Source organism: Serinus canaria, chromosome 5 (assembly GCF_022539315.1).
Source record: "Serinus canaria isolate serCan28SL12 chromosome 5, serCan2020, whole genome shotgun sequence".
Lineage (NCBI taxonomy): Eukaryota > Metazoa > Chordata > Aves > Passeriformes > Fringillidae > Serinus > Serinus canaria.
Window position 1 is genome coordinate 39418409 of NC_066319.1, and position 27828 is coordinate 39446236.

A 27828-nucleotide genomic window follows, 5' to 3' on the forward strand; every position below is an offset into this window, starting at 1 on the left:
TTTCCCCATTTGGCATTCAAACTGTGGAAATAAACACACACACACAAGCTCCTGACGTCACTAGGAGGAGATGTAGCAGTATAAGAAAAAAATGGGTTTTTTGTTTGGTTGTTATTGGTTTCTTTTAATGAAGGGACACAGAAACTGACTTTTTTTTTGACCAGAGGAAAAAATCTAAAAGCCCCTTCACCCTCTTTCTATAAGCAAAAGAAAATAACCAAAACCAGAATGCCAAAAAAACAGATGACTGTATGCATATTTCCCTTTCCTCTCTCGGAAAAAAAAGACAAGAAAAGGAGCTCAAACACAGGAGTATGAGTTAAAACATTTATTTAAACAGAAATTCCAAACCACTCCACCCTTCAACCTTTCAAAGAAAGACAACGACAAACTAGTTTTCAGCCAGAGTGTCAGAGCAGGCATAAGTTGTGTTCCACTACAACTCAGTAGCAATACTAGCAGGAGACCAACACATATGGAGCTAGCACTGCAAGAAGGGGAGAAGTAAAAAGGTTTTGAAACTGCTCGAAGGCACTTCTGCCTGCCTGCCTTTCTGTTTTCAGCCCAAGACAAAGGTGCTACCTTTAAACTGCTTTTTTTTGTTGCATAGCTGGCTGGTGTGAAATCTGTGGTCTGTAACAGGCACAACCTGGATAGCGTGAATCCTCTAAGGCACATATGAGATTGTGGAGCACAGGGCATCCTCTGTTAGGAACCCTAATCCTCCACTAGATCCAAGGGGAATCCAGTCTGTGCACCTAGCTTCCCAACTGCAGAGCATTGAGAAATGAGGATAGCAGTGCACTGCAGGAGAGCGACTCTCATCAGCTTGGTGCTTGCTTATTTGACATGGCTCAGGCTCAACTTTTCAGTCCTCAAAGGCACTGTTGCATGTGACCCATGACCCTCAAGCCGGGACCCTGACCTGAGAACTGGCTCCAACGCACGTGGGGGGAAAGGAGAGCAGAGTCACAAGGGCAAACAAGCCTGGCTGTAACAGGGCACCTGATTCTCACCGCTTCCCAGGAGGGCTCTCCTCCTGCCCTGCTTCTGGTAGCAATGGACAGGCACACTGGAACAATTCTTGCCCTGGACACTGCATTGGGAATACAGCACTTGACTCAGCTCCCAGATACTAGCAATAGGCACCAAAGAAGTATTTAAGGAGCATTATGTTACGAGCAAATGGTTTGGCATCCACCTCTAGAGACAAATGGGGAATGCTGGATTCCCCGGAATAGTCTCTCAAAAGAAGTTTGTCAGAGGTGATGCGACACTCACCTCCAGTAGACCTAAGGCAATTCTAGTAACATGCCATCAATGGGGATCATTTAAGCCTGATGAAATCATAACCCCACTCTCACAGCAAAGGTGAGAGGAACTTAGGACTCCTTGGAGGCACCAAGTAAGGCATGGGAGGCTAGCTGCTCCCAGGGATCCTACCAATCCCATAAGCTTTACTTCAAAGTCAGTTTGCTAATAAATTTAAGGGGAGTAAAATTAACCTCATTATCAAACAGAAAATGAATAAATCTTGAGCATCAGACCATGCCTCTTCCCATCTCCAATTTTCTTGGGAAAACTTCTCACTTCTTCAAAGAAGGTGAATTCCAGACTGAGATGTGATCATTCATGGTCTTTGGGGAAGGCTACATCCTGAGACCACAGCAGTAGTGACCTATTCTGGGTAGGAAATGGCATTCCAGCTTCATCAGAACACTGAGTGGAAAAACACGGATTTTTCCCACACCCACACAGAGGGTAGGCACAGAGACTGAGCAGAAGAGAAGCCAAGCAGGGAGCAGCTACAGGCTTATGCCAAGAAACCAGAAACTCTGGCACCCAAACCAAGTTGAACAGCTGGAGCAAGAAGTGGGTAACTTAGTCTGAGGCCCAGATGCTTGGCATCTGGTTGGGACACAGGTGGTCTGAAAGAACTACAGATCCAATCTTAGACAGTCCCCACTACTGCTACAGGAAACACTGGATTCACTCATCTTGGTGCATTGCCTGGAAGTTGGAAAGCCCTCGGCACCCAGAATAAAGCCTTCAAACTCTGTCTACACAGACCAGTGGACGCAGCCATATGGCCAGAGGCTATGCCTCAAGGCCAGGGACATGCTGTCTACTATGATCTCCCTAAGAGGAACATCTCCACTGCCTCCAGAATGATACATTCGCTGGTCCCTCTGCGCCTGGGCAGAGGGAAGCAGCCTCACCGCCAGGGCCTTACCACATGGTAAGGAGAGGATCCTAGTCCTTCACCCCTCTGAAGTGAAGGTGGCGAGTCTTAGGGCTCAGCCAGTTTCAGAACAGAACATGTTTCCTCCTCTCCTCTAGAGATGCAGTGATGAATACTGGGGTCCCAAAGGCAGCTCCCAGGAAACAATGAAACAATGAAAGGGCCAGCCACAAGCTGCTACTGGAGCCATCGCCATAATGGGGCCGTTCTGCTTCACGTGCAGAACTGACAGATAAGGTACAACGAGGAGCTGCTGCTGCTTCAATCACTGAGCTGGCCTAGAGCTCAAGGGCCCTCCCCCTCTCAAACTCACTCCTAGTTCATATCAAACGTACATGGGTGCTGCTCTGGAGCCTCCGGCCTCGCTCCTTGTCCGCGAGTGACCTGACGCCAGAAAAGCCGCTCTCTGCATTCGGTTAGTGTGCTGTGAAGTTAGATGGATCCCAGTGGGCTCAGGAGACTAGAGGTTGGAGCGGCACGAGTCCGTTCCCAGGAGACACCAGGAATCCGAATCCACGTCAGGTTTCGGATCCACTTCCATCTCCTCTTTGGTTGTCTGCGTTCCTTTGGAATGAACCTTCACCTGCCAAAACACACAGCAGTTACCCAAACAGGGCCAGCACTAGCTGCACAGAAGCTAGAAGCTGCACAAGGCCTAGTTTGTGTTCTCCAAAGCCATTAGTTACTCTTTGTGACATATGACTGGCCATCCCTTCTCATCAAGAGAATTAAAGGGAAATCCCAGGTCCCTCAAAGAGTGGGCCATCCTCAGAGGAAACTCTTGGCTTCATTCCTGTTTTGCTACTATCAGAGCTTGCATCAGCAGCTTATACAAAAAACAGGCATCTTTCTTAGTCCCACCAAATTCTATTCTGATAGAGATGGCTGTTAAGAGTTGCTCTCTTCTGCACAGCCTCCACCATCTGTAGGAGCATGGTGAGCCCTGAGCATGGATGTGCACCCAGATGACAGATTCTCACCTGCTGCATTTCCTCCATCCTCCTGCAGAACCGCTGGAGTTGGGCACTCAGACGAATGGTTTCCTGCTGCAGCTTCTTCTGATCATCCAGACACTGTAAAACCAGGCCTCGGAGGTGTGTCACCTCCACTTGCAGATCACTGCACATGCAGCCTGCACCAGGAGATGCATCCTTTCCTTCACCACATGGTAAGGCTGGACTCAGGCAAGTAGGCTGCAGAGACATGGAAGGAAGTCAGGCCAGGTTTGAGTGCAAGGCCAGGAGCTGTATATGCCACAAGAAAAAAACATACCCAGAGTGTTATCCCAGCTTGTTCCCTGACTTGGCAAATTTCTAGCAGGCAGTGTCAAAAAGATACTTCTCCTTCTGTCCTCTGTACAAAGCCACTAGCTTCCTGCTTTTCCTGGGAAGGCTGCTATTCTCCTAGCACCAAAATCCATACGTTTACTCCTATTTCCCTAAGCGTAGGATCTGTGCCTCCCTTGGGACAGAAAACTCCTACACTTAGGTAGTCTCACAGGTTGTAATTTCTCATTGATTTTCTATATCAATTCTTCTTCCTATCTCACAAGAAATTCTGCTTTCTAAATTTCTGTGTTCGGCGAGGCTTCTGAGCCCTCAGCTTCTCTTTTTTTCCAATTGCATTATACTTTCCCACAGAACTGATCTCATTACTTTAAATCTGACCAAGAATCAGCTTTGTATTCCCAAAAAAAAACCCCTGAGATTTTTTTTCTTTGCAGCATCATCTCTGATTATCACCAGCCCTCTTTTCCTCATCCAGATGAATTAGGCCTATCCAACAGTCTCTTCTCAGCTCTCCCCATAATTCAAACATTGCCATTTATGGTCCCCAAGAGATTTTAGCCAAACATTCACTTTGATAACATTACCCAGGGCTCTGTTTTGGGCTTGTTTGATCCAACAGGTTCCTCAGAGGCCACTTTGAGTCCTTGAAGTTTCTGGTAAGGAAGAGTCTCCTTCTCAGGCTCTGAAGATGCCATGCTCAGAGGAAAGGGGCTGTCAGGCATGGGGATGAATTCAGCATTCTCCAGCTCCTGGATACACAAAAGCAGCTCTCTCAGGCCTGCCAACTTCCTGCAGGTCATTTCATCTTCTCAGTCGATGCACCAACACCCTCTTGTGGCTAAACAGGCAGCAAGGCCTTAAGGGCTCCGTGCAACATGGCTCAAAGAACCTATCAGAGTATCCCTCAAAGGTGGAAGGGGCCACCCAGCTCTCCCAGCCTAGATCCCCATTTTAAGGCATTTCTGAGAAGCCACATTACCTTCCGCAGCCAGCCAGGGCAGGAGCTGCTGTCAGCACTGTTGCCTCCCTTAGCTTCTGTAGTGCTGATCCAGCCGCCCAACTCACGATCTGCTTCCATGGTTCCCCGAAAGCCTCCACTGGGATTGGGGGTTTCTGCTTCCTGTTCATTATCCTCTTCCTCTCCTCCCCCAGTTGTGCAGCTCTGAGGCACTAGCAAACAAAAGGGAAAACTTTCTACTTTTCCCACCTCTGCTATTCCTGTTGCAAACCCCAGACGGAGCAGAGAAGATGCATACATTTGTACTGTACAGCCATGGTGAGAGCACATGCTAGCATTATTTCCCTCAGCAGTTTAGCTCCTAACACTCCCTGCAGGCCTCTTCACAAGGGCTTGTGTGCAGCAGTCTTTTGCAGTTTCTTGGCCCCAGCCCTCCCACAGGTCCAAGAAACTGGACTCCATCTCTCCAGCAACTAGAGCCCCTTCTCATATCAGTTCCCTTCAGTGAATTCCTCTCAGCTTTTCCTTGTTAAATTGAAGTTCCTCAACAACAAAGGCTTCTCTGCACCCATGTTGTTTCTCCTCTGTTTCAGTTGTTGCTTCGTCGGGTTTGGGCCATCCCTTCCCGTGCATGGCACCAACTAGATTTACTAGATTTCTTCCCTTTGAGCTCTTCTGTGGGGCCTTTCAAACACAGAGAAACTGTGCTGCAGGACCAAACTTCCTCCACTCAAACTAATCACTGAGTGGACTTAAACCAGAGCTCCTCAGGGCAGGTTACTTACCAGTACCAATGGACAGACCACTGCTATTGGATCGTATCGTTTTGGAGTTCAACACCTTTTCTGCAAGGAGAGAAGCATGCTTTCAGTTAGAGTGCCACACAGAAAGCAGGATAACCCCTACAAAGCCAGTGTTGCAGGCCTATGGCTCAGAGCAGCTTGCCACATTTCCTCCAGAAATCTGGCCTGTTCTTAGGCAAGATTTATACTCTCCCGGCAAAAGAATTTATCATCATAAACAAGATCCCAAAACTACGTCCTAAATTTACACTTACCAACAATGATGATGGTGTGCCAGCCACGGCATGACAGGTCTGGAACATGATGCAATGATCCAAATATTGGCCGAGGCCATGAGGTACAAATATCTGAGCCATGAGTTCTCTCAGTTGAGGTCATTGCCAGACGCCCGTTCCCGCCATTACCCCAAGCAAAGATATGGTTGTCTGAGGAGAGAGAAATTCAGGGGTTCAATTCCCTCCCTCCTTCTCAGCCTGCAGTTGCTGTAAGGACCAGTCTTTCTGCTGTAACTGCTATCCCAAAGTATCTAATCCACGAGCTCCATTTTGACAGTGGGAGAACAAACCAGTAACAAACCTAACAGGCAGGCACCAAGTCAAACTTTGCAGCCTTAGGGACAGCAAATACTTGGGGGTGCATGGGGGTGATTAACAGGGCCAGACAGCCCCAGTCCAGGAGGATTTCTTTATTTCAGGGCTGTGCTATGGGGCTGGTAAATGAAATGATCAGTGGGAGCCAGTTAACCCCTCTGCAGATTAAGTTTAAAGTAACTCAGTGCAGCTTGTCAAAGAGCCACTCACCGTCAGTAGCGGCTATGGTGAATTCATCTCCACATGAAACCCTGATCACCTGCTTACCCCCCAAGGGGCCTCCCAGCAGGTTTATTCCCAGGTGCTTCTTATAGTCCCCAACACCAAGCTGTCCACACTTGTTGGAGCCGAAGGTCAGCAGGCGGCCTCGCTCTGCAAGGAGGAAGGAGGAGACGGTCACAGTGAGGGCCCAACTCTGCAAGCAGCCATGAGACAGAGCACAAGCAGCAACAGGAATGGCTCTGCTGAGCGGCCAGCCAAGCTGGAAGGGGACAGTGCCAACCAAAAGGAATGGGAAGCCTGGAAACACCTGCCCAATTCACTTTCCCGCTGCTTCCCTTTTCTGATGCTGGGGGCTTGGGACTCCTCACAGTTCTCTGACTGATGTGGCTTGGGCAAAGCCTAAGTTGATCACGAATGATTCCTTTGCTAGCCTAGAGGTTAATACTTCCCAAAACTTTCTTTTTGTCCCCTTTAAAAAAACAGGAAGGCTGACATTGCTGCTTCAGCTGGCCAGGAAACAAGACTGCTGAGAAACAGGAATCCTGAGTTCCTGGAGCAGGCATGAACCTTGCTAGCAAGAGCAAAATCCCCAGTGCCAAGGGCCGGGCTGAAAGGGCAAAGTTGATGTAATGTAATTCAGCAACCAGCATTCAGTTCTTACTGCACAAGGCTCTCACCATCAATAGAAGCTGTGTGTGTCTTCCCTGGAGAAATGGTACGGATCTTGTAGAAGGATAGCTGCTTGGCCAAAGTAAGGGAAGTGGCATATGGCACCTCACAGTATGTCTGACAAAAGATGTGGGTAAGCACAGAGTGAAAAAAAATTACACATTCATCAGCTAAGACCTACCCAAGCAAGCCCATGTCTGACCACAATAATAAACCTAAAGTTTAGGTTTAATGGACCTAAAGTCTAGGTTTTAGGACCTAAAGACAGTCCTAAAACAAGTATGATAAAAACCTGCCAGAATCCGTATCACTGGATAAGTCACCAGAGCAGCTCACTCTGTTTCACTACCTCAGATCTGACATAAGCCCACAGGGCAGACAGAAAACTGAGGAACAAATTGCCCCTTCCCACAATCCCAATATCCATTGTCTTGACTGAAATTAAAGCACTGGCACGAAGCTAATGAACACTTTGTCACAGAATTTCCATTTCCCCATATTCTACTGACTGCTGGGAGCTGGAGCCAGGCATCCAAACACACTCACATCATGATTGATTATCCCTGCTGTGCACTGATTCAGGCCCAGCTTGTTGAACTCGTTGAGTCCACATGCCAAGACTTTGCCTGTCTGGGTAAGCAGGAAAGTTCCATCACAGCCACAGTGAACAGACACAATGTTTAAGGTCTTCGGAACATCCACCTAGGTGAAAGAAATACATCCTAAGAAAATAAAAATCTAAACACCTATTACACAGAAGCTGGCACACGGAAAACAAATGTGGGTAGAACAGTGGCACAGCTAGTCTCGACATTATCAATAGCCAACATAGTTACTTTGAATAAAGGTGTAAGAATACCATAAAGTCTGTAGCATATGGAAACTCTGGTCACAATGCAGATATTCAAGGCAGACCAGTGACCAGCACAGGAACCTAAAATATGATGCATAGGCAACCTGGCCAGATGGGCTCTACAAACAGCAAACCCAGTTAGGTGAATAGGACTGGGTTTGTGTCTCTGCCATGTGGGTGTGATACTGTGTGATCACAGCTATTTGGCTTCCAGGCACATCCTTATTTGCTTCTAACCCCCAGTGGGATGGAATACTGCAGTTACCTCAGCACTGTATTTCATGAGGGTTTTACTTTCAACTAATCTTTAACTCATTATATTACATTCAAAGACTTGCAGTAGTTGCACTGCTGTGAGTTTCCTCTACAGACCCAAGGTAAGCCATTTGATATTTCTCACTACGATTTCTACAACATTGGGCTGGCATTTCCAGTTCCATCAAGGAAATCAGAGCAATGAAGCTCTAAGCTATGATGCTGTCTGGTTTGTGAGTGGTATGACTCTGCCATGATCGCTGGGAGAGAAATGAAGCAAAATGAAGTGAGGAAGCAAAGTTAAAACCCTAGAAATTCTATAATATCTCAGAAAAAACACCTGAGCCCCAGAGAGATATTATTTCCAAACAGCAATTAATTTGGATTTATGCCCTTGCAGATTTTGAGAAGCAGTCACAGCCCTACCTTCTGAGGGGTGTAATGATCTTCTTCTGAATCCAAGCCCAAGCGTCCTGCATCAATGAAAATACTGCAGTTAAAAAGGCCTCCCCAGGTGCCCATATCTAAGAACTGGTATTGTCTCTCCACAGTCCCAAAACAATCTCCCTATAGAACTAGAATCTCCCTGCTCCCCTATATGTGTCATCGCCTGCCAACCCTCAAGGGAATCTACCCCCATTCACAGAACCATTGGGAAGCCAAGTGGCACCTTAGAGCTTTCCAGAGTAAAATCCTAAGGCTTCAGTCTCCAGTTCCCCATTCTTACAAGGAAAGAAAGTCCCAAAGAAACTATGTTTTTTGCCCCCAGGGTATATACCAGGCAGCCCTCACCCAGGCCCTGCACTGCACACCTGCACCAGGCCACTTTCCAGCAGGCATGCCCCAGTGCCTTTAGGGATCAGGGAGACTCTACCTACCGTACTCTCCACAGCCCCACGTGTAGACTTCTCTGTTCCTGGTCAGCACTGCCACATGGTTATCTCCACATGAGACCTGCTCCACAGCATTGGTAAGAAAGAAATCCAGCTGCAGGGGCTCAAGCACTTCAGAGCCATAAGCCTTGTCAACGCCAATGCATCCATAATAGTCTGAGCCAAAGGCATACACCTGGCCCTCATCTGAAGGACATAAGGGAAGCTTGGTCAGCACACAGGGCTCGTGTTAGGCTGCATATCAACCTCTTAGGACGTGGTCAGAGCAACTTCTTTTCTGCAATCATCCTCTTTAGTGCAGAAGAATGTCATCAGGAGACTATAGAGTCCTTTCTTGTTCATGTTAAGATGGATCTTATGCGACAACCTGTAGCTACCTCAGTGCCAAAAAACCTTTGTTTGAACCTGCCAATTTCTTCAACAGTAGCCCACAAATTGATTCTGTGGCCACCTAAGTCACTCCTTCCTCAAAATGACCACCTGAGCTTATCTCTGTCAAATTTCTGCCTTTTCAGCACTGGAAAAATAAGCTTTTTGAGAATAATTTCCATGGGTAAAGCAGAGTCAGATTCTTCTATAACGGACAACACCACACCTAACACATCCTTTAAAGTATGAGCAGGGTTAGAACTGGAGACAGCTACCAGATGTCAAGCATTCGGAAATAAACAGCAAATCCTAGACACACATTCTTTTTCATCACTGGGTGATTTTTTCCCCACACAGTCCAAAAAGAGTTTCACACATATCTACATTTTCAACCTCAGGCTTCACTATCTATAGTGTGAGCATGAATGGAGGCAACACATGCACTGGTAAAAGCAGAGTTTCTGCTTTTACCTATCTCAAATGTGGAGATACAATCTATCCCAAATGTAGTAATGTTGGTACTATCCTTATATTGAGGGATGAGTAACATACAGGGCTTTCTCCTTTGTGCAGGAAGCTGCTTTACTAATCTCATGGTGAAGGCAAACACTTCCAACAGCTCAGCAAAGTGACAGGACTTGTCAATGCCTACACATCCTTAATAGCTGAGCCAAAGGAGTTCCAGCTCTCACCTGTGATGCACACTGTGAAGTCATCTCCACAGGACACCTGGCGAATGGCTTTGCCCTGAAGCTTCTCTACGTGCTTTGGCTGCCGGTAGGAAGCTCTGTCTCCATGTCCCAGCTGCCCATGCAACTTGGTGCCCCCCTGCATGTTCTGCAAGACAGAAACACCTGGTAAGGTTACATTCCCAGAATCCCAGAGATGGTGTCAATAGTTAACAGCAAACAACAGAAGCAAACAACAGAAGACTGCAAGGATCAAGAGAAAATATGTTCTGCCTGCTCTTGAGAAGAGACTGCCAACTCTGTGCATACAGCAGGCAACAATCTCAGTGGCAGCACAGACTTTTTGGCATAATGCACTAGCAAGGAGGGATCCAGTCTCAGGTCAGCACCTGGTGAGGAATCCCTGCTCCTTCCTCATCTGCCAGGCTACAGAATCTGCTCCCTGCTGCAGGACTGAAATTCATCCTTCAGCTTTCTGAACTACTTTTCTAAATCCTAATGGCTGCAAAAAAATGCACAATATGAAACAAATGTCATTGATGTGGCCTGACATAGCAATTATACAAGAAAATTATACAAAAGAAGTACTGTTGAAACGAAAACTATTAATAGCCAGCTGAAAGTTTTTAGTGGTTGTTCTTGCAGGAACATCCAGCAAATAACTCCAGGTTGGTCTCCTCCTATTTGGATCTCTTTCCTTTCTTACTGACTTCTAACCTGTTTTAACAGATTCTATATAATCAATATAAAAACCCGTGGAAGCCAGGAAATGACCTCCATGTCACTGACCATCTCAATCTGAGAAGACTGAATTCAATTGTTTAAAATGCATTATATGCTGACATTTTTTATTCACTTTAAACTATTCCAGAATTTCCACTCATCATAAAAGGCAGAGCTGTTTAGCATGAGATCCCTCTGCTTTCAGATGGAAGTTGCCTTGCAGATGACAACTGTATTACAAAAAGGTCACTCATCCCACCCATTCTGATCTTGAAAAACCTCCTCGAAAATACAAAAACTGAGAATCACTAAGTCCCCACTGCACGTCTAGTGGTCAGGAACAGAATGAAGAGATGTTTGACTCAGTGTTTGGGCCTACAAGACCACCATCTACAAACCTAAAGTGCACAGCAAGTCTCCAAGACACTTCCTGTCACAATGGAAAATGTCTGCCAGAAACACCCTTGCCTTGGGAGACTTGTGCCAGCCCCAAACCAGACGGCCTCAGTGTCCACTGCCGTCAGAATTCTCCCTTCCCAAGCCTCCTGCCCATCTGATTCAAAGAGCTTGCGAATGGTCAGCAGTAAATGTGAAAACCCCTCTCCCACTCTGACCTGCTTCCTGCAGCTTGTCTCACTTACCACCCAGGTGTAGAGCTCCTTCTCCACCGTCACCACAGCGAAGTGAGTGTTACCAGCACACACCTGGCGGGCACTGCAGCCACTTTTGATGGCATCCAGCTTCTGAGGGGTGGACTTACCACCACCCCAAACATACACCTCACTAGTGCGGGAAGTCACCACGGCAATGGGAGCCTCGTTCACGGTACTTGACCTGCACAACACCCCCCCCACAAAACACACATGCTTTCATGAGTTTGCATTCCCTGTCATCACCCATTTTTCTGCTGTTGTCTAGCAATTTCCTCTTCAAAACCATTCATGGTTTTTATTTTCAAAAATAAAATTCAAAATAAAAATCAAATTCTATCTGATAAATAACAGACAACCAGCTACAGATGTCACAGAAGCTAACTGCTGCTCAGAGCAACCCTGCTTACAGGCTTGCTGGGAACTGTGTTGAAGCTCTCCGCTATATCAGGTTTTATAGAAGATATTTATTTTAATGTAATATTCATCATTCAGACAGTCATATTCCTCCTGCTGAAGGGAATCTGTGTGAAAGAAGAGATCTACATTACAACTCAGATATGTAGGCTGCAAAGATGACACCTCAGTAGGACAGATTAGAGCTGGATGGTACCTGCTGAGGTACAGCTCCAGCCATACAAATAAGTAGGATATAAAAGGCAGAGTAAAACACAGGACAAGAAGCATTCAACTGCTGTGTCAAACTTCTAGCATTCAGGGATCTTCTAAATGACACTGTTCCATTAAGGTTGTCACAGGCTAACACTCTCAGTTCCTCTCCGGGGAGCTGTTCTCTCCACACTTCCTTTCAAACACATGTCTAAATAATTACCTTGGTCGCTTATTTGGCCCATTAAGCAGCGTGACTTTCTCTTCCATCTCCCTGCCAAGAGAGAAAAAGGATTTTAGGAAACAGCAACATTGCTCTATGCAATTTACTGACAAGCAGCACACACATAGACTGTTTTCCTTTCCAACAAAATGCTGCTGCCTCTTGGAGGAAGCATGGCAGCTGTTCACCAGCTCGCAGCAATACACAGTAAGTAGGGCAGAAGTAATGCAGCACACAGCTAACAAACTTCTAGAAGAGCTGAGGACAACAAACTATGTTTGCATGAAAATGCAGCCAACCAATACCCGTATTGCAGAATAATAACCTTAAAAGGCTAAATATTATCAGGGTCTGGGCTTTTACCAATGCCTATAGTGAGACAAAACTCAAACTCTGCTGAACACCAAGCAAAAGAGTATTGTTATAAAGGACTAAGTCTGCTGTTCCCAAATAAACAAATGTGGAATAAAACCAGCCCAGAATTACTGTCCGCCTTTCATGACAAGATAGTGTGTGCAGGCTGATGGTCAAACTAAGCTAACATGAGACACTATCAATGCAAGTCTCTGTCAAAGAGGGAGGCAACAAAAGGAAAAAGTGGGGGTCTCTATACTGAATGATCCATATATTTTGAATATATATATATCCAAAATGGCTTTTTTCCAGTGACTGCAAGAGGATCTCCGTGACTCTTGTTCACAGAAAGTTGAAGGTTAAAAAGAAGCATTCCTCAAAGAGTCTCAGAATGGAATACCTCAAGGTTCTCAACACAACAGCTTCTAAGGATGCAGAGACCTTTCCCATGCACCAACAGAACATCAGATCAGAAGACAAGACTGCAAAAATGCACTTTCCCCCTAAAGAAAATGAAGTACTTAAATATCTGCCTCACATCAGTCTAAATTCACTTAAGGAGGTTGCTATGAAAGCATAAACACCACCAGTCTGCACAAACCCTCCTGTTTTCCCTCTCAGCCATCTAGGTTTTCAGGCAAGACCATCTGATTACCTCCTGCGTTTGCTGAGAAGGGGATGTTCGAGCAATTCATCTGCAGTGGGTCTCTTTTCTGGGTCCTGAAAGAAGGAAGCAACAAGTAATTTGAGAAATCTGAGAAATACTCATCATCTACAACAAAATCTGACAACAAAATCTTGGGTCAGAAGACCTCATTAAAGCCTGCATGGACTACCTTCCTTGACTCTCTTCAGAAGGGAAAGGAATTAATTAAAACATTTAGAATGAATAGGGATAAATACTACAGATGTGCAGGAGGGACTTGCATGCTCCAAAGGTATTAATACTATGTTTGCTTTCAATAAATTAATTCCTCACAGAAAGCCAGAGCCCTAACTGTACTGAGCATCTCAACTGTACTAAGATTATGCTCCTACCTCCACAGCACTGCATTAAAAAAAAATTTGCTTCTGCCAGCCCACTAAATACCTGTCATCAGAGTAAACCCAGCACACCTCTAGAGCCTGCAGGACTGAGACAAAGCTTTCAGAGAACTGGAGAAAGCCCAATCTTAGTGACGCCTCAGGCCTCACAAAAATTACCCTGCATCAACAGCTCACATACTGAAACAAGCATGTCATTCCCCTTCACCCCAAATTCCATGTCTGAGACAGTTGGGAATGGGTATCGGAAAGCTAGGAAGTATTTCACCAACCTGATCAAGGCAGGAGTTCACCATCTGGATCAGCTCCCAGGAGTAGACAGTGGAATCAACCTCCATGGCACGATTTCCCTGTACAATCTTCACACAAAGGTTCAAGGGATTCTAGGAAGAAACCAGAAACCAGTCATAATGGAACCAAACTGGACAACATGTCCAATGGGGAGAGATGCTATAGGCCACCACTATTCTCTTCCTCCATCTCTGATCAGGACCACACCCCTCTTCTTCCCTGCCTAGTAGGTTCTCCAGAAATCCAATAAGAATTCCTGCAGAAATGGTACCTCTGATAGGTAGGACTTGGCGACATCCAGCTTTTCACCAAATTCTCTAACAGGTCAGTGAATTCAGGCTTCTCTTTGCATGAAATCTCCTATGTGGCACATTGCCAATAAACACAGCACAGCAGCAAAGCTGCTGGGAACTCGAGAGCCATGACTGGAGAAAGGAAAGAGTGGTATTTTCACATCTTCTCTTTCAGGGTTACAAAATCTTGCCTACAACAACTAGCAGCTTTTCCCATCATATGGCACAAACTAGCAAATTACATGTGTCAGCCAGCAATGCTCCTTTCACCCTCCCCTATGCCAGCTTGACCAGACTTCTCTTGCAGCCAAGTTTTGAGAAAGAGTAACAGGACTAGGTCCCATGAAATGTGAAGGCCGGAACCTTTTGCTACAGAATGCTACACAGAAAATTCACAGCTAGTAAGGCTAAAAGAGCAAAAAGATTACACAGTCAAAAACCACCTCCCTGCAGTGCAAAGGACACTTTGTTCACAACCATGATACAAATTAGCACAGTTAGTATTCTGCATCTAGTAAACATGGGCTGCAGACAAGGGTGGGTTTGGCAAGAGCCAGGGAGGCTGCTGTATGAAGGCAGAAGGGAAATCTACACAAAGGGTAAGGGAAATCATGCAGACATTTTCTCTGGCTATAGCTGTCACTCTCAGGCCACTGTTTTTTTAATTAGCGGATTTAAACAACAAAGAAAGAAAAACATGACTGAAAAAAGCTATGAGCTGAGTGTGAATCTTAGGACAATAAAAAATAAGGTTATTCAGTCCATATTGAAGACTTACAGTAGCATCAAAGGTCCTCTTCAGAGTAAGCAGCTCAAAGATAACGCAGCCCACAGCCCAAATATCTGATTTGAAGTTGTATTTCACACCCTGGCAGAGTTCTGGGGACATGTAGTATGGAGTTCCCACCAGCTAGGAAAAAAAAAATTAAAAACCAGAAATGACTCAGCAGTTTTCGGTTCAGGAGCTCTATATCCATTCTGCTCAGACAGGACAGAGCTGGACTCAGCACTGGTGATACACTCAGTTCAGGAACTCTGTATCTATTCTGTTCACACACAGAGCTAGACACAGCACTGAAGTGACAGACCTCCCTAATGTGCTGGAGGGATGGGAACAGTAAGCACACTTTTTCTCCTGTCATCCCCAAACATGTCTGGCCCTGAGCTTCCTAAAAGATCCTAAACACCTCTCTTCTCATGTACCTGATGTGGTACATACTCCTCACTAAAGTAATAGTCACAAAAGCACAGCAAGGGCTTTCCCCTCTCTTAAATATACATCATTTAGAAGCAATCAGGGCCTTATGTACTGACCAGGCATATGGAAACCATCACATGAGGCTGAAGAAAAAATGATCTAGCAAAGCTTCCAAATACAGATGCCAGACCTTAGCTGTGGAGCCACACTGATCACAGGATAGTGCCAGAACAAAGGCTGCTCTGTCTCAAACGAAAAGAAGGGTTCCTTTTGGGTCAGTACATAGAAAGCTGGCTTGAGTCCCACCCAAAAGGCTCTCACTTCAGAGGTGGACTTATCTGAACAATTCTTTTGTTTAGAACAAACACCCCCACCATACAAAAATCCAGGCCCCTGCACATAAAAACAAAGGTTCCCAGGTACTGCAAAAGCAGTGGCTTAGCTCAAAGTCACAACAAGGAGACACAGAACAAATGTGATAAAAGATGTAAGAATGAAGCTTCCAGATGAATGGAGCTCACTACTTAGAAAGAAACTAGACAGCAAAACAAAGTAAGAGAGAATTTAGAAAAAGGAGAAATATTTTTAGATGACCTCTTTTCAACTTCCTCAGCAAAGCTCCAAGGAGCTTTACAAAGCCTGCCCTTCAATGAGGCTCTGCAAGTACACTGGATACCTAATGGGCACACTGAGAGTGTGCCATCTCCCTCCCATTTCCTGTCACAGAGCCTGACCGCTGCAGAGATACATGAGTCCCCGCCATGGGAAGGTTTAGAAGCCCTGAGATTCTGAGTATCACATAAGAGAACTAGGACACTGCACCTAAACCTTTCTTAAGCAAAGGATAATGTAGGCTTTCTGTAAGACAGATGTATTTTCTGCATCTTCTTTGGTAAATGGTAGAAAATTATTAATTAAGAAATCGGTGTTTAGTAAGAAAGATGTGAACATTCTACAAAATCACAATTTGACTGCTAATTTGTAATGTTATTACAAATACTGATAATAACATGTTTTGCACTCATTTCCCAAAAAATTACTTGCAGTCTGCACTGGTCATTAGGTTACAAACTGAGCAACTAGACCAGAGCATAGCCAGAATGTAAAAATCAAAATATGGTTGAAGGCACGTAGTTCAAAATTTTTCATATGTGAAAAAGGAAAAAAAACAATGTATGCAGGTTTAGTAGGTATAGATGAATACAGACAACACAGGCAAAAACAAACCTGGAAATTCACAGCACAGACCAAACTGCCTCTGAAAGTCAGAAGGCCATGAACAGCGTGACAAAACAGAAGTGGCGCTACTGCAGCCCAGCCTAGTGAAGGCTTTATGCAGCAGCCTTGAGTTCCCACTTAGAGTGGAACTGCACAATAGTGCTCATGCTCTAGAAGGGACTGGCAAGTATTTAACTACACATCCTAACAGAACACCAACACCTGGCATTAAATTGAATAGTACAGGCTGGTAAGAGGAAGTGTGAGCTGGCTTGTGTCCCAAACTATAATAAAGGCTTTAGCAGACAGGAACCTCAGACAATGTCTCCTTTTCCAAGCCTAACACTCACCACAGAAATTAATGGAGCTGAGAAATCCAAACTGAACCTTTCAGGTGCCTACAATACAGCTTACCCTGTGTCATAATTGGCTGCAAAAACGCTTTCTGGCAGGGTCTGGAACAAGGCCAAGCTTGACAGCCTTCTAGTAGAATTAATCTCTCTACAAAGCTTTGTCCCCCTTCAGGAACATTACCAATAAGCCATATATCTGGTTACCATAAGGAACACAAGTGCCTTTCTTGCTTCTTCACAATTTGGTTCAGAGCCTGAATATTAAGAGATTTGAGACATGCCTGTGGCACACTGCAATGTCAGGCACACACATCCAAGCTATCTCAGATCCACCTGAGGCAAAATTTACCTGTTAGCATAGCAGCATGACAAAATTAGTGTAATTTGTTAAGCTGGCCTTAACTAGCCCAGAGGGAAAGCATTGGTCTGATGTGACTATAATGCTGTCTCTGTCCTTCAGCTAGCACTGCCCTCCTGTTACACAGACTCACCTGTAGAAGTACCATGCCTAGGGTAACAAGAGTGGTGCTCTCTAGCACAGCTACACTAGCTCTGGTACAATTCTATTCCCATAGTGGCACCTATCTTTAGTCTGCTGCTGCCTTCCAGAGAGACAGACCTCTGAAAGGTAACCTGGGAGAAAGGATAAATGTAGGCTGCAACACATCAGCAAATATGGCAAAGTTAGTCAGACAAAGTTAGGAAGTAAAGTTGTAGCAAGGTGGGTGTCAGTCTCCAAGTAATAAGTGATGGGACAAGAAGAAATGGCCTCAGGTTACACCAGAGTAAAATACTAGGAAAAAATTCTTCACTGAAAGGATCAGGCATTGGAACAAGATGCCCAAAAAAGTAGCTGAGTCAGCATCTCTGGAAGTGTTCAAAAAAACCTGTGGATGCAGCAGTTGGGGACATGGCTTAGTGATGAACACAGCAGTGCTGCGTTAACAGTTGGACTAAATGATCTTAGAGGTCTTTTCCAGCCTTAATTCTATGATACCATAACACTGAGGGTAAGTGAGGGGTGAGGGAAAGGAAAGTTACAGAAAACAAGCAGCAAGAGTGTACAGCATCCCTGGTCTTCTGCAAGACATGCAGAGATGAAAGAAAAACACAACTCAGTTTGCACACAAAGATGGCAGATACTCACAGTCTCAGCCATAGAGTACTCAGAGTTCAGCTTCTTCGCCAACCCATAGTCTCCCAATTTAATCAGGTTTGCCTTGGTTAGAAAGATATTTAATGTCTTTATGTCTCTGAAATGAGAAAAAGAAACTCAAACACTTGAATACGCTTACAGATGTCAGTTTTTCACAGATTACTATATTTTCCCGCTAAAATGAGCTACTTGCTACTCTGCCAGGACTCTGTCACACACACGTACACAGAGTTCTCCAAAGGCAATTTTGCCCCAAGTACCAGGGCAGTAACTGCAGCTATCCATATTTTATCACATTCCCACACAAACACAACACAGTTGCAAAAGCTCAGGCTCAGACACCTATGTAAAGGCCACAGATCAAAGATAGTTCTTTCCCCCCCTCTCAGTTTCTTCTCGTATGAAGGTCATTGAGCAGGTCTTATTTTTGCTAGTTTTATAAATAGACCCAAGCCAAGAGACGCTGAGCTCACTAAAAACATAAGCGTAAGTATGAATATGTATATATGCAAATATAAACACATACATGGAGGGTGTGAAACAGATGCCACTCTAGAGCTTAAGCATAATGTCCTTATCATGAGTTGTCTGGGCTGATTGAGAAGGCTTTAGTCTAGGTTTGAAGGGGGAAGGAGATAAGAGCAGGCTGGTTAGACAGGAGCCTGCGGGCTGCAGGCCAATGTTGGGGGTGAAATCCATAGGCCAGGTGAAGTGCATCCACACCAACGCACACAGCGTGGGTAACAAACAGGAGGTCCTGGAAGGCACTGTGCAGCAGGGAAGCTGTGACACTGCTGCCATCATGGAAATGTGCTGTGTGCACCACTGGAGTGCTGCAGTGCAGCTCTTCATTAGGGACAGGCAAGCAAGGACAGGCAGACTCCCTTCCTCTGAAAGTCAGGGAGCGTTTCAACTGCACAGAGCCCAGGGTCAGGGACAATATGGCTTGGTGCCTGTGGGTGAGAATCAGGGAGAGGATCACCCAACCAGGATGAAGAGCCAGATGAGATCCCATAAGCAGCTGGCTGATGTTTCATGATCACCAGTTTTTGTGGGAGATTTTACCGTGCTGCATGTCTGCTGGAAACTCAGCACAGCAGAGAGGAGGCAGTCTAGGAGGTTCCTGGAGGATGGATGTGGAGACAACTTCCTGCACATCTGGTTAGAAAGCCTACTGGGGCAGTACCCGCTGTTTCTGAACAGAGGAGGGCTGGTGAGAGGCTGTCTTAGGTAGCAACCACATAATGACAGTTTTCAATTCCTGGTGAAGTAAGGAAGGGGGTCAACAAAACCTGCAGCCCTTGGAGTTCTGGAAGGCAGACTTCGGTCTTTTCAGGACACTGGTTCAGACAGACCCTTTGGAAACTGGTCTTAAAAATAAAGGGGTCTAGGAAGGCTGGACATACTTTAAGAAGGAAATTTTAGAGATGCAGGAGCAGGCTGTTGGAGAAGCTGGCAGCCCATGGCTTGTGTAAGTGCACTCTTTGCTGGGTTAAAAACTGCCTGGGTGGCTGGGCACAGAGCGTGGTGGTGATGGGTGCCACATCCAGTTGTCAATCAGTAATCAGTGGGGTTCCCCAGGGCACAGTGTTGTGCCAGTCCTGTTTAATATCTTTATCAATATTTTGGATGAGGGGATTGAGTGCACCTTCAGTCAGTTTGCTGACAGCACCAAGCTGGGCAGGAGTGGAGATGGGTTGGACAGTGAGGTAGGCTATAGAGTGGGATCTAGACAGGCTAGATCAGTGGGCTGAGGCCAATTGTAGAGGTTCAGTAAGGTGAAATGTCAGGTCCTGCACTTGGGCCACAATGACCCCTGCAGTGCTACAGGCTGGAGGCAGAATGGCTGTAAAGCTGCCCAGTAGAAAAGGACCTGGGGATGTTGGGGGACAGCAGCTGAACATGAGCAAGTGTGTGCCCAGGTCACCAAGAAGGCCTGCGGCATCCTGGCCAGTATCAGAAGAAGCATGTCCAGCAGGACCAGGGCAGGGATTGCTCCCCTATACTCAGCACTGGCAAGGCCACACTTCAAGTCCAGTTCTGGGCCCTTCACTGCATGAAAGACATTGAGGGGCTGGAGCGTGTCCAGAGAAGAGCAACACAACTGATGAAGGGTCTGGAGCACAAGTCTGATGAGAACCAACTGAGGGAGCTGCAGGTCTTTAGCCTGGAGAAAAGGAGGATCAGGGGAGAACTTTTCACTCTCTACCACTGCCTGAAAGGAGGTTGCAGCAAGATAGGGGTCAGTCTCTTTTCCAAGGTAACTGGTGACAGTTGTCACAAGAGGAAATTGCCTCAGAACATACCAGGAGAGGTTCAGGTTGGATATCAGAAGAATTTCTTCATTGAAAGCGTTGCTAAGCATTGGAATGGGCTGTCCACAGAAGTGGCAGAACCACCATCTCTGAAGTGTTCAAGAAACAGTTAAACATGGCACTTAGTGCTATGGTTTAGTTGACATGGTGGTGTTCAGTTGGACTCTTGAGATCTTGGAGGTCTTTTTCAACTTTATGATACCATGATTCTATGTACTATGCCCAAGAGATCGAAAGGCTGATGGCCACAAAAATGCTGAACTCCAAAACTGATAGAAAACACTCTCTCTCAGACAGAGTAATCTGTGTGTAGTTTCACAGACCAGCACAAGAGGCTGGAAATAGAGAGGAAGCCCCCACAGCATGATATGCTTTTCATGGCCAACACTTCTTAACACCCACTTTTCCTAACATACTATCAACAACTTCCCAGTGTTGATCAGGAAAACATCAAGTAAAGCAGCACTTTACATTCATTCACCTGGGGCATGGCAAAGTCCTGGCTCACTCTGACAATGTCTGCAGCTGAAGGAAATCACTGCAAACATTTAAATAATTGTACAATTCGTTATTATGGAAGGATCTGGGTCCACACATGTTGAGAGGGGGTAAGCAGGCAATCACTGCAAAACAGGACAGACATGGCATCTGCTTTGGGCCAAAAACTAAGGCACTACTTTGCTGAGTGTCGGCTACCAACCCCTCATTAGCAAGGCTCACCAATTACTAAAGATTCAGAACGGCAGCAGGCAGGATGCTATCCTACAGAAAACATCCTCACTCAGCTATGGCCATAAGTTAGTGCAGCACATGATCCAACTGTGCTGGAAGTGGCTGTCTACATGTGCAGTACTCCCCAGAACATCACGGCCTTCTTGAAACACACGAAAGACATTAAATTTACTGCTCCCAAACAGAAAAGGGCAACAGAAAATGGTAATTAGATACACACTAAAATCTCAGAATAACTGTCAAAATTACCACAGTCTGTTAAAAGCTAACAGACTGTACTAGCTCCTTAAGTAACAGGCCAAAGAAGTAAGATTCAGACAAATGGAGGACAAATCTTCACACAGGTTATATTAGAGCAATGGACAAATGCAAAGTCTTCATCACCATTAGCCTCCAGGAATTACAGAATGATGTATACACTGGCTTGCAGCTCTTAACTGTGGAACAGGTCAGAAGTACCTTTGGCCTGTGGTAAATGCTCTTCCTACCCACTTTAACAAACATCATTTATGTGCTATCGCAGTAAAGGGCAAGTTCACTTCCTTCCTATGTGGATAAACTCTTTGTTCACACAGCTGCAGTTGCAACTTCAAATACGAGATTTCCTGCACATTTATCACAAGGCGGTTTCTAGCCCAATAAAAAAGGGATTCTTAACATCTAGGAGATCCTATTACACTGTGGAGAGAAGCTCGGTGCTTGCTTCAAACAAAGAAGCAAAGGAGTTCTTCACTGACCCCCATGAACTGCACTGGCTACCTCAGCTTTCTGCGTGCCACACTTACCTGTGAAGAATTCCAGCTCGATGAATGCAGCTCACAGCTGATGCAATTTGAAAGAGATACCAAACCACCATCTGCACAGGTAGGAATAAAAGCATAATGTGAGGCTCGAAAAAAAATTTAAAAACCACAAAACCCTACATGTCCCTGGCACACTGAGGCACAGCAAGATGGCCTGGTCACACCATTTAGATGCCCTTTCAGAAGTATGAAAATTTTAGTATTTTCTGGTTTGGAAATCTCTAAAAAAGATATTTCAATAAGTAGATTGCTCAACTTCCATTCATAGCATCTGTCCTGACAAGCATTACAGATCCAATAAGAGAAAAGACTTCAGAATGACAACTAATGACCACTTTGGAAACATCTACTGTTGGGCTTTGCAAAATATGAATTGGGACCATTAAATACTCTCCATGTGCCAGAAAGCCTTAGAAGTCACTACATAAAACAAGTGAGTGTAATCATTAATCAGCTCAGCATGCAGTGAAAGCAGACAGCAAAAAGTAAGTTTAAATAAAATAAAGACAGAAAAAGAAATTAGTAAGATAGATTCAAGGAAATTATTTGGAAACAAAACCCCTACAAAATTATTAAGAAGGGAGAGAAATAGAGGGCCCATTAGGAAGAAACACAGAAAGAGGTTTAAATGTTAAATATTTGCCAAGATGATAAGGTGAAGAAAGCCAGCTCTCTTTCATTATTCCTCCCTCGGAATTATATACTGCTCATAGACAGTTAAAAAGGAAAATAAGACATTTCAGATAGTCCATAAATGCTTGCAATATTGAACGAGGAGGATACCAGCCCCCGAATAAACACAGAAATTCCCCACCATCACAATGAAAAAAAATTGAAATACTCAAATAATCCTACAGATCTCCAGAACATTAGGCCAGCCCCAGTGCTCCCTCCAAATTACCTCTTCTTCAAATAACTTGTCTTTCTGTCGCAGAATCTTATCGTAGAGGTTCCCTCCTGTAATTAAGAGTGAGTGAGAAAGACAGAGATGTTCATCTTAGTTAATGGCAGCAGTTACTCTGCTCAAGTGCTGCTGGGAATACTCAAACCCCCTAAGATATCTGATCAATCACTACAGCTCTTTCACAGCATTCTTCACTTAAACTTGTCAGGCATGCACAAAATTAAGTTCCTCTTCTATCTAAGAACTTCAGTGGTGTATTTAAGCCTAAGCAGAGACAATTCTCTAACACCACCCTTTAATACTCTCTGAAAAGCAAACCAGTAAGCTCAGCCAGCAGTCCCTACTTTTTCATTTATTTTTTAAGTGTTTCTTGGGGTATGTAAATATGTATTAGCTGTACACCAAATCACATGAGATTGTTCTGTTCAGCATTATATATACAAATAATACATTAAAAAAGAGAAAGAAAACAATTTTTAAGTCAGAGTAGTCCCTGAAAGCACAATTTACTGTCTTTCCCTACCTACTGCCTCTGGACTGGCCTCTCCTTTATCTGCCTTGCCAAATACACTGGTGCAGAATTCACAAAGCACAAGCCTGAAATCAGCAGAAATCTTCGGTGCAACCCATGACTTCAAGAGAGCAGACTGAAAATCAAGGAGAACTAAAAGAAATTATGCTGTGGGCTGCAGGTATTTAAACTCCTTGTCAGATCAGCACCCAAACAGTAGATCCAAAACTCTGATCACCTCCTGTTGTTATTCCAATTCCCAATTATCATATATTATATATATGTCTTATCATTCAGCCTTGCTGTAATGTAACTTCTCAGCATTTCTTTTTTCTGCCTTATGTTCACATTTACAAACTAGCTACAAACCACTCTTCACACTCACAATTTAACCAAAGTATTCACTTCTGCCTCTTCTTATGAATGTTTTTTCTAACCATTCAAACTTTGCAGGTTTTTAGTCAATTGTGTTTTTCATCTCTCTTTTTTCCCCCATCTTTTTTGCAGCTTTTCTGAACCAAAGAGCAACATGATAGGTACTACATTGCCAAAATCCTACCCAAGGAGACAAGCTAGCTCTTGACTCATATAACCAATACCTCTATGCACACATAGAAAAACCAAATTAATTTTGTATCTACTCACATCTAACCTTCCAAAATAAGTTATTCTCTTTTCAGTTACTGTACTTTATAGGATATTTCTTCCCAAATGTATTTCATTTGTATTCACTGATGTTATCCCATGATAAATCCAAGTCTTACAGTACCATGATGTACACATGGAACTAAAGGCAAACAAATCAATAACTTGCCTTCCTCCTCTGTAAAATAGGGCCAACATTTACTGAAATTAGAAATTCTTTTCTAGATCTTCAGAAGAGACAATCTAATTAAACAGCAAAACCTTTGGATTCTGAGAAGTGTCTGACAGTGACTAGTTCAGCTTTACTTTAAAAATTACTCAAAAATAATCTTGGAGTTGTACACTGTAAAAAAAAGCCAAAGAAACAACTATTTATGCATTGGCACAACCATTATGTGGAAGTCCAAACAAGATTTCCTCTTTCTCATGTCCCTTGTTCTCTACCATTCAGACACATTCAGGCAACACCAGCTATACACTCATCCCTTGGTTATTATCCCAAAGCCAACAGAGGCATTTACAAATGTGCACAGACATCAAGACTATGCAGCTTTTCTCTGTGCCCTCCAACAAATTTATCATGGCCTCAAGCATGCAGTCTTTTCAGGGAAAGTAAGTAATTGACACAAAGAGAGAACCCCTAAGATAAAAGATGTTTCAAAGAGCAAACATTCCCTTATGCTTGCACTGCACTCCATCCTCCATAAGAACAAAAAGCAGAGAAGAAAAACCAGCTCTGGCCAAGCTGCCAACCAGGGTGTCTGCCATCATTCTGAAAGACCTTGCACAACTCTGTTGTGCTCTCCAACCTATTCCAGTGAAAGCAATCTGCTGTATAAGGTGATGACAACACAACTATACCCTTTTCCAGAAAAAAATGTTTCTGCCGATGAGCCAAGGCTTAATGCAAGCCCTATGCAAACACCAGATACTTTGCCTGGGGAGCTGTCCCACTCACCCAAAGAGGAGCCACACTGCAGTTCTAGGCACGTATCCTGTTCCAGCAGTGTAAGCTGTGTATGGGCTCCTCCTCTGCCATCTAAGAGCAGCTGCTTGTCATAACTTCATTGCAAATCCTTCTATCACTCCATCCAAGCCAGGACTGCCTTCCCTGCCAACTCCAAACACCATCATCTGAGCTACTCTTGGGCAGAATTTTAAAACTTTCTCCACCACCAGAAGGACCAGGTTTGTTGCTTGGGGTTTTTTATTAGTAAATGTAAAAGCTGAAAGCAGAAATCAGGAAAAATACCTGACTGCAGTGTACCGTGACATTTTTAAGCTCTGATTTATAACTGCCAAATGATAAACCTATTAAAGTGACAGCACTGAAAAAAGAGCCCCACTCTGTACTGGTAGAGATGGCCAGAGTGTCTCCTGGTCTTTTCCCACTGCCCTCTTAAAAGAACACAGCAAGGTGCACTGGAAGTGTTTATCACCAATAATCCACTCCTTTCAGTGCACCAGCCATTCAGAAAACTCAAGAAATCATCAACTGCATAGATTACCTCCTAGACTAACTACTGGGCTTCTTTTTTTAGCACCTGAGACATAAATCAGAAGGGTTCTCAGTCTCTTCTTCAGGAGCTATGCAGCAGAATTCACCACCACTCCTTTGCTCTCCAGACAACACCCCAGGAACACTTGCTGCAGATTCGGCGGGAGAGTGACCCAGACACATGGCAGCTGCCTGCTCATAAATGGGAGTAGGGATCTCACCATTACAGTACTCCAGCTCAATCAGGAGTGTGGTGTTATCCATGAAGTGATTGTAGTATGCAATGATGTTCTCATGCTGCAACAGGGCCAGGATAACAATTTCATTCAAAGCATCACGACGCTCCTTTTCTGACAGCCGGGTCAGGTCCACCTCTTTCCACACTACAAGAGAGTCATCCTGAAACACAAAAACAATCTTTCAATTAAAAACACACTCTTATGAAGAGAATGGTATGTGCCTTTATAGCAGGGAATTAAAATACCAGGAAAAGTAAAAGGCTTTCCTGTCTCTTACAGATTTCAGACAAATATTCCTCACAACTTAAGTTTTGAGGTTTGTAGTTTGTCATTAGAAATAGTAATGGCCTGAAGCCATCTTGCTAGCTAGCCAACACTCACTCTGGGGAAAAAAAAACAGAACCAAAACAGTAAACCAAGGGAAAGACACAAGGTTTGTTTTATTTCAATAAAGACTAAACTTACTCCTGTTTAATAAAGGGAGAACATTGTATTTTTAATGCTGTAACTGTAGGATATTGTACAAGAGCATAAGCTGTTACAAATATTCAAAGGGAAAAGCCTAAAGAGAAAATAAAACCCCTCCAAAACAAACCAATAAGGAAACAAGAATGAACCTAGATTTATTTTGCCCTTGTTAGGCCCACACACGTTGTCAGCCATCCTAAAAGTGATCTCTCAAGGGAACAGTGTTCACTTATACCTGGTCAAGCCATGGCAACTCAAGGTGGCCAGAAAAAAACTGAAGAACTTTCTTTTGGAACTAAATCAACCATTTTTTCTTGACAGCCACTAAAACCACAACTACAATTGAACTGGATGGTATTAAAAGAGTTGGGAGCAACAGGAGGACTGGCTTCTAATCCAGTCTCCCTGATTACACTGAAATGCTGAGCATGTGAGAGAGTTACCTGTATGAGATGACCCCATGTCCTCTGTAACTGGAACAAAACAGAAAAATGAGTAGTCTACTAGCGTCGGAAGAACCTCCACATCTCCCTGCCAAACTTCAGGACACCCAGAGATTGGCAGTGCCCAAGCGTTACAAAACCCAGACCCTACACCCCCGGACACTGAGGGCTGAAGTTGCCACTTCGTATCCAGGCTGTTCCTAGAGCGGTGCCGGGGGATGTCACCCTGGGGGCTCTCAGTGTCACCCCAGAGACCAAGCCCCGCTGCGGCTCGTAGGGCACCGGCGCCTTCGAGCACCGGCCCCGGGCGACCGCCCCTCTGGCCCTGGCAGCGGCGCCCGCCCCTCTCGGAGCGGCGCCGGGGCCTCTCGGCGGGGGTGGCGGAACGGAGCCCTTCTCCCGCCGCCGGGGCCGCCCACCTACCTCGGTGCGGCGGTACAGGGTGGCCTCGCCGAAGGCGCCGCGGCCCAGGGTGCGGATGGGGATGTAGTGCAGCTCCTCCTGCTCGCCGGGCACGCCGCCGCTGCCGCGGGAGCCGCCCCTGCCCGAGGACTCGTTGCCGAAGTCGGAGCTGATGGAGTCGCAGTGCCGCTCGTACTCGCCCAGCGACATGGTGATGGCGGCCCCGCTCGGCCCGGCGCTCCCTCAGCGCGGCCCCGCGGGCTCCATGTCGGCTCCCGACGGCGACCCGGAACCGCTTCCCGCCGCTGCCGCCGCCGCGACCTCCGCGCTCCCGCCCCGCCGGGCCCGGCCCCCGCCCCGCCCGCCGCCGGGCTCGGGGCGCACGGAGCCGCCCCTGTGCGCCAAGTCACTGCCCAAGGAGAGAAGCGTCAAACGTTAGGTTCGTAGGAAGCTTTTAGGAATAAAAACCTGTTTGAAGTAACTGATTTATATTTAAAAAATAATTACTGCTTTTTATTGTACAGCTGTTAATGTTTCTTTTTGCTTAGCCATGCTACGCATAATATACATTATTGAAAAACAATTGACACAAGAGAGAACACACACATGGATAAACACCACGACTGTACCCCAAGCACAAAGATCTGCTGGAGTAGTGAGAGCACTTGCAGTGGATACGCATTTCACACTGTTAATAAAGCATAGCCATCTTCCTCTCTGTGCCATTCAGTTCATGGATTCTCGCTCTGACAAAGAAATAAACTAAAAGCTTCATAAATCTTAGAGCTGAAGCTGCAATTGCTTCTCTGTCATGAAGAAGTATTTGCAATCCTAATCTTAGCTTTGTGATTCATTTTCTTCACAAATGATGCACACGATCATCATTTCAATGTTTTATTTTCAAGGTTCTGCAGTCACAACTAC

At 45.1% G+C, this 27828-nt stretch overlaps 1 protein-coding gene across 2 annotated transcripts; it reads right to left on the reverse strand.

The window, feature by feature from the left end:
- Positions 1–313: 313 nt before the first annotated feature.
- On the reverse strand, positions 314–27203 carry NEK9 (NIMA related kinase 9). 2 transcript variants are annotated; one of them, XM_030240307.2, is made up of 23 exons: positions 26926–27203; positions 26503–26532; positions 25574–25751; positions 22696–22751; positions 21777–21847; positions 17936–18041; positions 14798–14929; positions 13708–13818; positions 13047–13111; positions 12038–12088; positions 11197–11389; positions 9836–9980; positions 8760–8960; positions 8308–8354; positions 7320–7475; positions 6782–6890; positions 6093–6254; positions 5547–5717; positions 5275–5334; positions 4511–4701; positions 4116–4280; positions 3223–3435; positions 314–2825 (listed from the first exon to the last, which is right to left on the reverse strand). In XM_030240307.2, exons 1-23 carry the CDS (start codon positions 27112–27114, stop codon positions 2703–2705), a joined length of 2925 nt encoding a protein of 974 aa, XP_030096167.1. In that variant the 5' UTR covers positions 27115–27203; the 3' UTR covers positions 314–2702. The 2 variants fall into 2 exon arrangements, with proteins under 2 accessions (XP_030096167.1, XP_030096168.1); XM_030240308.2 differs by lacking the exon at positions 26503–26532.
- Between the last annotated feature and the right edge of the window lie 625 nt (positions 27204–27828).